This window comes from Micromys minutus (genome assembly GCF_963924665.1).
Source record: "Micromys minutus genome assembly, chromosome: 24".
Classification (NCBI taxonomy): Eukaryota; Metazoa; Chordata; class Mammalia; order Rodentia; family Muridae; genus Micromys; species Micromys minutus.
The window spans coordinates 12,210,784-12,222,137 of NC_137959.1; the positions used below are offsets into that span (position 1 = coordinate 12,210,784).

Consider the following 11,354-nt stretch of genomic DNA (forward strand, 5'->3'; position numbering starts at 1 on the left):
CGACTGGCTTGGGGCGGGGAGGCGAGATTAATTTTGGAAACGGGAGTGCGCAGAGCTAAGCGGAATTTACTTCTCTTAGTAAGGGAGTGGACGAAGTTGGACCGCGGGCGGCGCGCACCTTGGTACCCAGTGTAGCTAGGAACACGTAGGAAGTTTCCCGTGGCGCTTCCTCACCCTGGTCATTTTCCGCCTCTTCCTCACTCCCCTCCTGCCTCTCTCCTGCCTCCATTCCCGACATGTGCCAGTCAGAGGGGAAACACGAGGAATCCAGAGAAGGTTGAGTACTTCCAGCCCCCCATCAAGTTCCCCCGCTCCAGCTTGAGGTATGCTCGGTCGCCTTTCTCCATCTGGATGAGGACACCGTTGCTGGCAGCCTCGCGTGTCACATCTTGGTCACCGGCGAAGGCTGAAATCACCGGCCACCCGTTCAACATGAGGCTTACCTGAGAAAGAAAACCACTTGCATCAGAAGCTCCACCTACGCGGGTGCCCAAGCGGTGGTGGTGACCCAACCTAGGCGCTTGCCTAGCAGCCACAAAGGCCTGATGGGGCACGAGGTGTGCGGGGCGTAGAAGGGCTTGGCTGCTCGCTGCGAAGGCTCTAACAGGGACCCACACCTTTATCTAGGTACTGGAAGGGTCTACCTCTCCAGAACCGGCGGTCAAAGCTCCTTCCAGTTTCTCAAAGGAGCGCGCCAAGCGAATCCCGACTGGACACGATCCAATTTAGTGAAACCGCAGGTGGCTGTAGCGTTCTGAGACCTTTGGCCTCTCGCCAGCTTGCCGCGAGCAACTCTGCTCCCCGCACGCCCTGAATTACTAAACAAATACCTTCACCCCAGGCCTCTCCCGGCGTCTGTGGTCAGGACAGATTAGTAGCGGCCAAGGAGTGGCTGTCCGCAATTCTGAGGGCAGCGAAACTGCACTAGAGCTCCGTTCCCAAGTCACCCGCTCAATTCTCGCCCCAGATCTCGCCGCGCCCCGCCATCGCCTGGTTGTGCCCTTGCAGTGCCAGCTTCTGCCTGGGGCCAGGCGCCCTGTCCCCAGTCGCGTTTTGGGCCTCTGCGGGTGCTCTAAGGAAACGCTGACATCTTTGGGGACCTGGATAACTGGCCCGGGAGGGAGTAGCACCACCACTTTCATCCCCACCTCGACCCTTTTTCTTTGTCCACGCTACGAGATTCAAGTTTAAAAACAAGTCTGCAAAGAAATGGTGTGGGGTTAGAGAACGAAATTCTGTCCGCGGTGTGGGGGAAAAAAGCGAAAAAGCAGGCAGAAAGGCCTTGGGCTGCAGGGGATTGTTGAGCCTAGAAAGCGAGCGCGGAGGAGACCTTACAAAGGCCTTGGCTGTCCGTGGAGCTAACAACCCTTAGAGAAAGTCCCTAAAGTCCCCCAAGGAAAACCCAGGGATCTTCACAAATGGGTTCAGAACAAGAAGGCAGCAAACCGTCTCTGGGGATGCTTTCAGGACTGGACAGCGTAAGGGGCAGTGCAAACCAAAGAGCCACGTATGCGGCCCTTGCTACCCGTCCCCGGAGCGGTGGGGGCTTAGCCATTGATTTCTGCCGCTTGCTTCAACAGAGCCTCCGACAGATCCCTACAGCCAGGACCCCCTCTACTGAGACCCGGGCCCCCAGGTGGCGGCTGACCTGGATGGTCTGTCTGTTGTAGACTTTCACCACGTGGAAGTTAAAACTGTAGATGCCTTTGCGCGGGGCGATGAAAGTGCTGCGTTCTGAATCAAAGTTGTTCCCGATGTTCACTAGTACCTATAAGAAGACAGGAACGAAGGGGGGTAGACCTGAGTCCGCCCGAGCATGGCCTCGAGCTTCTGCGGGGCCCTTGGAGAGTATATCCCACATCCGCCTTCCACGCTATCCCTGTCTCCACCTCGCCAGTCCATTCTGGATGCTGCAAGAAGACAGGGAAACTCACCTGGTCGAAGTAGATGATCATGGTGCGATTACTCATCTCGGACGGCTCATGGTTGGTGCTCCTGATGGCAGAGAAAGCCACCTTGGCGCTGCCCGAGCGCACAGAGATACCCAGAGCAGTGCCCGTAGGGTCAGACGTAGGGTTGGAGTCACACACCACCAAGCACTTGCCCTCCAGTACGATGGGCTCTGTCTCATTCTGCCCGCGGGCTGGGCCTGCCAGCCACGCAGCCCCCAACAGCAGCAGCTCCACGGCGCCCAGCATCGCGCCTCCGGCGCCCACCCCGCCCCCCACCCCGGGGGCTGCCAGCGCCAGCCGCCCCCCTCCCCAGCCCTGCTCCGAAGCCCCCTCCTCAGCTCTGTGCGCAGCTCTGCCGACGCCTCCCGGGCCACTACGCCTCTCCCTCGCACTCCAGAACAAATGTCCCCGCGTGCCGTGTACCCGAAGCCCCGCCCGGGCCTCAGGGGTGCCGCGGCCGCCCAGCCGCACTTGGATGCATAGCCTCTGCTGCCTGGTCCCCGCTGTTGCCGCCGCCTCCTGACCGCACTCGCCGCTGCCGCCGCCGCCGCCGCTCTGAATTATTGATGCAGCGGGCGCTGCAGCCGGAGCGGGCGGAGAGCGCGCGCCGGGCACAAAGGCGCGGAACAAGCCTGGCCCCGCCCCCGCCCCTCCCAGCCAGCCTCCCAGAGCGGCCCCGCCCCACCTCCGCCGAGGCTCCACCCCTCAGCCAATAGAGACGCACCGCGCTCCCCGCCGAGCCAATGGCTGCCCTGTCCGCGCGCGGCCACCTGACCTAGGGCGCCGTTGTTATTAGGAGCAGCGAGGCGGGCGGCGCGCGGCAGCGGGGCTGGGCTCCGGCCGGGAGTCAGCGGAGGGAGCGCGCGCGCGCTCCCGGACAGTCCGCCGCAACCACTCGCCCCGAGCCTTCTACTTGGCCGCTTTGCCCACAGCTGCCGCGACCTCCTCGCGTGCCCGGTTTGCTGGCTTTCAGGTATGAAGTGGCGCGCGGTGGGTCGGGAGTGCAGGATCGCGCCGGCCGAGGGGCGCGGCGTGGATGTGGGGGACGGGCAGGAGCGCCCCCCCGTGGGCACGAGCGCGCGGGGCAGCGACAGCCGCGGGCTGGTGGTTAAGGGCACGTACGTGCGGGGCGGGGCCTGCGTGGCAGCCCGGGGCGCACGTGTCGCGGGTAGTGGAGTGGACATCGGGGGCTTTTGGGGAAAACGACCCGGAATCACGCGTGGACTCGTTCGCTCGAGGGTAGGTGTGGGGCCAGGCGGGCTCGCGCCTCCACACCGCAAGAGCCAGTAGTTTTCTCCTTGGTTCTTGGATCGAGTTTTGCGTTTGCTCTCGCGCGAGCTATGCACACTTCCCGCCTACCTCGTGCACCTGTCCACCGTAGACTTAAACCCCGAATTTGAAAACCGAAGTGAAAATACATCCTGGGCCAGTGTGAGATGAGGAGAGGAGATGCGGGGGTGGGCCGGTCCCGCACCTCGCGGCGGGAACGCGGACAGGTAGGCCGAGGCCCCGGAGAGCCGCGGACCTTGCGTGGAATCCAGACCAAGCGGGCAAGATCGGTATTTGTGCTGGAGCTCATCAGCGGCCACCCGTCGCGGAAACCTCTCTGTGTGTGCACAGCTGGCTGTGCAGGCCATGGGCTGTTGGTGCCCAGCTGGCCTCGAGAGTAAGACAGGGACCCCGAATCTGGAGACAACCTCACCTCCCCAGCCTCTTCTGTTTCTGAGAGGCGTTTTCTAGTATCAATTTAAAGAATTACGGGAGGAAATCCAATAGCGGACCTCTGCCCCTCTTCTGGAGCCTGCCTGTTAGTGCCGCAGGAGCAGTGGTTCGCCGCTCCTATGTTGAGAGATCCCCAGAAACCAGCTGTCGTTGCGCCTGATGTTCTCATGCTCCTGCTCTGGCATGAAATAAGGGGTGAGAACTAGTTCATGAAGCTACCGCCTTAACCATGAAAGGCCTGGAAAACGCCCACGGAGCCCTAATCTAGCCTTGCAGTATCCTGATCACTAGCGACATTGCCAGGCACTCTGATGTCTCCAAGCATCTACTGAGTGATGCCGGGGTCAGGCGTAACCGAGAACAGGACACCAGGGTGGGATGGGGTGGGGATACTGCTTTCGTGGAGGACACGTCTAGGGGAGATTGCCTTCACCCAGGCAGCCTGTTCATCCTGTCCTCTGATGAGGCTTTGGTGAGCAGTGCCCACTGCTGGACTGTCAGCCTGCTGTCAGACATTCCTCAGCTTCTAATTAATTGCAAATCTCTCCCTCCCTCGCTCTCTGGTTTACGTGTCTTAGCTTTTCTTACCGCCGGCCCTCCATTGCACATACATTCTGCAGATGCGATTAACTGGCCCGTCCTTTGTTTTCTACCCTGCATTTGAAACTCCACCCTTCTTTTCCTGGCCCAATGGATCCCTAAATCTGTTTGGTGGAAGAACCTCCCACGTGGAACCAGTTTCCATCCCTGTGTCCCTCCCCTGGGTCACTTGCAAGAGCGCAGTGGTATGCTATTCCCAAATCAGTGAATCGCTTTCAGGCTCTGGCTTTATCCTCTTTATGCCTTCATTTGATGAATGTCTGTGAAGGCCTGCAATCTCTCTCCGTGTGAGATTTCAAATCCATCGTGCCCCGAGCTCTCTCATTCTTTTCCTGTGCACTATGTTTAAAACAACACATGAGTGCTAATGTAATGTTTACAAGTCCAAGTTTTCCCGAGTTGTGATAACTAAAGAATACCATGTAATTGAGATAGGAAAGCCATTACAAATCTCAAAGTTGATCACTCTTGGAGTAAGGCTTCTTCTAGGGGCAGGTAACTGCAGCAGTTCGGACTGCCTTGAAAGTGTTTACTTGGCCTTTGCAAAATGCCTGGGGGTTGTCTTGCTGTGTAAGGTGCAGCAACTGGACCTGTCACTAGGACACTAGGCTTTATCTTCAACTCCTGGCATCATATTCAGATGGATTTTTATTTGATACCAGTCTTTAGACGGTGTTATCACCTTTGTCCTAGTAAGAAATAGCCCCCCTTTGTCAATACTTGGCAGCTAAGAATCTCAGAACTATTCTTACGTGGGACAGTTTGAGTCACCTACCTGCCTGTCTATGCTGATTTTTTTTTTTTTTTTTTTTTTGAGATTTTTAGAGTTAGAGCCACAATGCCCACCATACGTGGTAGAACCAAATAAATAACAATTATTGATTGTTAACATTTTAATTTTCAAAACTGTTGTAATTAGTTTTTATCTTTTCAATTTTTATGTTTCCAGAAGGGTGGATAAATACCTTGAATTCCTTAACATTATCAAGTGATAAGAAAAAATGAAATATTGAGTAGGAGAAATAAAAAGAATAGGTTGTTCCTGGGATGAACAGCCATGGCTTTAACTTGTTCCAGCCTCATGGTACTGAAACACAGTTAAGGTACTAAAAAGCTGCTTTGGGGAAGCTTGTAAATCAGCAGGTTAGAAAGATTTAGTGAACTGCAGATTACCCGTAATGAACGTAAACTGCTTTTGTTATTCTTAGTGCGGGCTTTAAGTGTGGTCTCACGCTTTGGTGAACTCAGGCTGTGTTCTGAATTCCCATCCTCAGTGTGCTTTGAGAAGAGTGAAGCACCAGCCTCCCCAGCCGTCAGGCTCCTGGCAGCCTCTTGGCCCGGGAATGGGCTGGTTCTCACTGGAGTCACTCCTTTTGTTACATCACAATGCATTCTCCACACCAAACAGGATTTCATCTCTGCAGCATTGGTTCAAAGGGCCAGTCAGTGCGGATCAGTGGAATTTGGTTCATTTCCTCTTAAAGTAAAAGGGAAGGGCTTCCTTATTCTGAAGAGTGTCGTAGACAGGGTATCAAAGGACATTTCAGATCTGTGCCTGAGAGAGAGATATCCTACAAACCATAGGTCTGATCTGAAATTACTCGAAATAGGAGTCTTTTCAGCTTTATTCCTGTTGCCTGTTGAGACACAAATTAGATGTAACATTGTTTTCCAGTCACAAGGGTTGGGCTTCAAAATTAACTTCGTGGCTAGATACTAGTCTTCTGTTTAGTAAAGACAGGGTTTGGAACATTATTTTATCTTTTTATTAATTGTTTGATTAAAAGTAATACTTTCAATCTGCTCTTGGACCTCATGTTAATATCAGGTTCTCCATTTTCTTAGTCCATGTTCTGAAACATTGTTTTCATAATTTAAAAATGTATCACAATTTTCAGGATGATGCCTTAAGTATTCCGTAGCATGTGAAGGTAGGAATTTCATATGAAATGTTTCTTCAAATAAATGAAATTTCCCTTAAGGTCAAAGAGAAAGATATAATGTGATCCTACAGACCTGCTCTCAAAAGAAAAAAAAATACATATGAATATATGAATGAAACCTGAAACACCGGATGCTTCTCCCCGACCCCCAGAAGTAATGCTGAGCTGTTTTCAGTGGTTGATTACGAAGACAAACAAACCAAGGTTTAGCCAATTGAGCAGACATCCTCGGAGTGCCAGCAGTGTGTGGAATCAGGCCTCTCTGCTGCACCCTTTCTCATTTTTGCCCCCAAGTGGCACCAGCTCTTCTTTCTATACATTTGCCTTTATCTTATAACCAATAAGTAGAGGAAACCTGCACACACAACGTTAATAAAAGAGAGAACTTCAAACAAATGGTTCGAGTGTATATTTCAAATTGAATGTGTGAGAGAGCTGTTGGGTATTGTCATTGTGGGTGGCTGGATTACAATTTTGGAAGAGTTATCTCATTTTATTAATAGGGGGCTTTGGCAAATTCCTGTACTATATATTCATTCAGTTATATGAAGACTCCCTATGGCTCAGAGAGTGCTCAGATGAGTCTTCGAGATGGCTGCTAACCAGAGAGACTGTAGACCTTCCACCCCACAAAAGGGAAATGAGAGTAAAAGAAAAACTGAGTAGACCTTAAGAATGAAGACTGCAGAAACATGAGAATGCAAACTATATTTTTTTAAAACTCCCTTTTGAAAGGAACATTCCCAAATTAAGTCAGAGGCACATGCATGGTCCTTCCACCCCACACCAGGCCTCAATGACCCATGCATAAGCTGATGAGCTCCGTGTGTGTGTGTGTGTGTGTGTGTGTGTGTGTGTGTGTGTGTGTGTGTGCTCGAGTGCTCCCCTCCACTGGGCCAGCCTTCCTTGCCCTGCCCTTGCCCTGGCAGCTGACCTTGGTTCTGGCCAATGAAAGACAGCAGCAAGCAACCATCCATGGGTGGGAATGAAGCTGAGGTACCTGCCTACGCTCTTCCTAGTGTAGCCATGGGTTGTGGGGGAAATGACCTGGAAGATCCTGGCTGTGATGTCTCCCTTCAATAATCAGCCCCTACCCAGGGACCCTGCCTCCTCTTCTGAGTGCTAGCATGCTCTAGGAACACTCTTTCACCTTCTGCCCAAAGCCAGGATGTCTGTTAGTCTGCGGGTTCTCAACATCTGCTAATGAGTTCTAACCCTGCCAACATCTGTTGGGTAAAAATCCCTCCATTTCACCTGAGTTTAGTTCCTTTCCTACTGTGACCTCACTAATTTGCATCAGTACATAAAATGTCGTGTCCTGAAAACCAATGCATTTAATATATTTCATTCTTTTATAGGACTGTTAATTGAATAGTTATTAAAAATGGGTATGGACTAAACGCTCACTTACTGCAAATTTAGATTAACTGTATGACATACCAAAGCTATACACTTCAAAATAACAAATTAAGATTATACAGTTTTTAAGAATATTAAGGTAAAGATATTATGAATATTTTAAGCGTTAGCCAATGTTGAATTCAATAACAAAGCTTTTGTGTCCTCACTGCACAGACAGGCATTAATGTCTTGGGAAGTCATAAAGCTGTCTTGAGTATTCGAAATATGAAGACCTTGCCAAACGTCTTCATTGTTGGAAAAGCATGACAATTCTTGCTGTTAGGTTTTTAAGCTTGTAAAGTTTTATCTGTGCCTACTTCAAACAAATAAGGATTTAATTGTCATTAGGTAAAAGAGGTGGCAATTTAGATTTTAAGTCACAGATTGGAAGCAAGCCACAATATGATATATTTCAATATTTAGATATTGATGAGTGAATTCTTTTCATCAGCCATTTAACTTAGCTGTATTTTATAACTATTGCTCACATTGCTTGAGCTTCTTGCCAAAACAGAACTGTGAAGCAATTAAAAAGTAACCTTTGACAAATAAGCTATCAGCACATAGTAACAAAACTAGAACAAACTCAGTGAGTTCACTACTCACAGTTAGTACACTCAAGCAAGAAGAACCTTCTGGCTGAATTCCTAATGTTGTCTTGTAATGAATGACTCTGTAATTAAGTCTGGATGTGTCACAGTTTATCTGATTCTCATGCCATATTAAACGATTCCCTGAATGTTTTTCCAGTCTACTCAATTACTCTTGACGCTGGTGCCAGTAGGAAATGATGCCTCTTCAGGATGTTAGGGCTGTATTGAGGTAAGGTTTCTGCAGCCTCTTGCGGTAAGATCTAAACTTTTGAGGTGCCTCAATTCTTCCGGAGTCACCTGCCTGTATTTTACATGTGGCTCTGGAGTGTAAGTCCTCAGAGTGCACCGCACATGGCTTCTCCGTAGTGATTCCTGAAGCAGAATGTGAGCGAACGGAGTCTCCTTCCTGTGCTCGCTGGGCTGGCTTCTGACCAGCTGTCACCTCTCCGAGAGAAGTAGCAAGTGTCTACTCTCAGAGGTTGTCTGTGAAGATGGGATGAGAGAATTCACACTTTTGGCTAGGCATAACAACCTAGTACCCAACTGTCACCCAACCCCTAGTACCCCAGGTTCATCCCCATTGCCCCATGCATACCTCCTGAAGCCAGATGAGTTGAGTTCTGGCAATGTCTTCCTCTAGCATTCGTAGATAGGAAGTCTTTGACCCTCAAATGTAAAACAAAGACTACCTGTGTACTTAGTCACAATTGTACACAACTGGCAGTTTCTCAGACTCTAAATCCTCTTTTTCCCTGTATTTATTCAACCAGTGTGTATTGACTACCCTCCACATAACATCTTACTTACTGGGGGGACTGAACATCTGTCGGTGGACAAACCTAGAGTATGAGGGAGTATCTAAATTTATAGCAGCCGTGGAATGGTGACTCAGTCCTCATCTTGCAGATAAGACTGACCACCTAGTCCAGGCTGCTGCACAGTTGTGACAGCCATAGTTCTTGCTTTCAGCTGAAGCATCCTTAAAGAGATACTTTACAAGCCAAGATTTGGCTGTTTTGTAGATGACATTTAATTTTTTTTGCCATTTCTAACTAGGGATTTAATTGGAAAATCAGCATTATAAATTTTATGTTGTCATTTCTATTTTTAAGTTTAAGCAGTTTCAAGGACTGTGGGTCTGCTGCCTGCAAATTAAGGATGAAGGGAGTTGGGAATGCTGCACTTGTGTGTTCTGCCTTTTAGAGTGCTTTCCTGGGCTTTTGTCTGTGGAAAATATCATTTTAATAAATTTAATGTGGCCTTTAAATATTTTTTAAATGTCTTTTAAAAAATCTTCTATTTAAAATGTGCTCTGATAAGGGAACACGATCGCTGTGTTTAAGGTCAGGAAGAGGATGTGTGGGGACTGCTGCTCTAGTTCAGCCTTCCTCCTCGCTGATTACATTCAGTCAGAGAACCTTGCCTCTCTGACCTCTCAGTATCCCATGAGACCTTGTGCTCAGTGTGTGTGTGTGTGTGTGTCTGTGTGTGTGTGTGTGTGTGTCTGTGTGTGTGTGTCTGTGTGTGTGTCTGTGTGTGTCTGTGTGTGTGTGTGTGTGTGTGTGTGTGTGATCTTGCATGTCCCATAGCTGTGGCACCGCCTGATCGTCTCCCTTTATATAGATGGACCCCCTTGGCCTCCCCGCTCACCCCATGAGTGTGGAAGGGAAGCTTTGACATTATGCTTGTGTAAACATAGAGCTCACCGTGTCTCCTGTATCTTCATAAATGACTTTTGGATTATGCTGGAAGAGTAGTTCTTTAAATAGAATGTTCTCCCGTGGAAATTGCCCACAATGCTGAGTACACCTTGTAAAAGGTGAGGCTAGAGTATAGGGTGCATCCTCAGCAGTGCCCAGAAGCCCGGTGCGGTCTTGGGAGTCTCCAGACCAAATTTATAGCAGCTCATTAGTGTAAGGGCTCATGGAGGCAGTGGATTAGCATCATCACAGAGGAGACAAAGGCTGCAGACAAGGCTCAGAAGATGGAGCCCTGCAGAGGGTTCTCCCTTCTTCTGTCAAAACCCACGTGCCTGTTTTGAGCCCAGTTTTCTTTAGAGCATATGTCTTGCTGAGCAACCAAAAGGATGTTTATATCCTAGTCACTTGGCAAAAGTCTGACACTGCTTCAGGGAGATTCATTTCAGACCTAAAGGATGAAATCTTTAAAAAGATGAGGTTTAGTAGTCACAAGAACTGCCCTACCTTAGTTTTCTCTCTTGTTGCTAAGTGCAACTACTTTTTTTTCTTTTGCTAGAACATAAATAGGGAGTCCTAAAACCAGTTTGGTTATTCCTACCCCATTCTAAATGAAAACAGGCTTGCTGTTGTCCAGAGTTGAGAAGCATTTGAAATTTCATGATGTGGTCATTGCCCGAAGAATTATGTCTATTATATCAAATTGCCCTGTGCTGCTGAAACAATTTCCAAATGATTGCTCATTAAAAAGTCTACATGATATTAACCAGGGTCATGATGCATTTAATGGAAGCACAATATTTCGGTTAGCTGTTTCTGGAAGAACGCGGGTAGAGTAGGTAGCACCATGGTGATCGTTGTTAACCTAGGCTAAGATTGTGCCCTTTAACCTCTTCTGTAATTCTGGTGTTTGTCCACTCCACATAGCACATGTGTCTTTTCTTAAATGCCTTTTAATATATTAGAATTCACATAATGCCCACTGGTGCTACCGGGGCATTTCCCTGTGGTTTTCAGCCTTGCAGACCACACCCGAGGATACTCATGAAATTGCCTCCCAAGCCCTGGTTTACTTTCACCACTAAATCATTCATAATTAGAAGCAGAAATCCTTTCTTCCCATCACAAACACATCTCTTTCAAAAGCAGTTCTCTTGTGGATGATGTTTAACATCTGAGAAACTAGGCTGACCTTTTTTATAAGCACTGCTCTAACCAAAGCATTCTTTTGTGGGGTAGACTCAAGGCTACTCAGGGCCTACTCAGGATAATTCTACTGAGAAAACTGTTTTATTCACAAATGGTTAACACATTGAAAAGATGCCTTCAGAGCCAACACAGGTCCATATAGGCCTGAATAGAATTAATCATTAATTAATAGAATTAATTGAGAGTTGGCAAAACAAAGCAATTGCCAATCTACAGAATGCTTGCTACTGAAGACCA

General features: G+C 49.0%; 1 protein-coding gene across 1 annotated transcript; it reads right to left on the reverse strand.

Moving 5' to 3' along the window:
- Window positions 1–245: 245 nt before the first annotated feature.
- Window positions 246–2,198, reverse strand: CBLN1 (cerebellin 1 precursor; the record flags this gene model as incomplete). Its single annotated transcript, XM_080936932.1, has 3 exons — window positions 246–443; window positions 1,649–1,768; window positions 1,935–2,198. The coding sequence occupies 3 exons, from the start codon at window positions 2,196–2,198 to the stop codon at window positions 246–248; spliced, it is 582 nt and encodes a 193-aa protein (XP_080793058.1).
- Window positions 2,199–11,354: the final 9,156 nt, after the last annotated feature.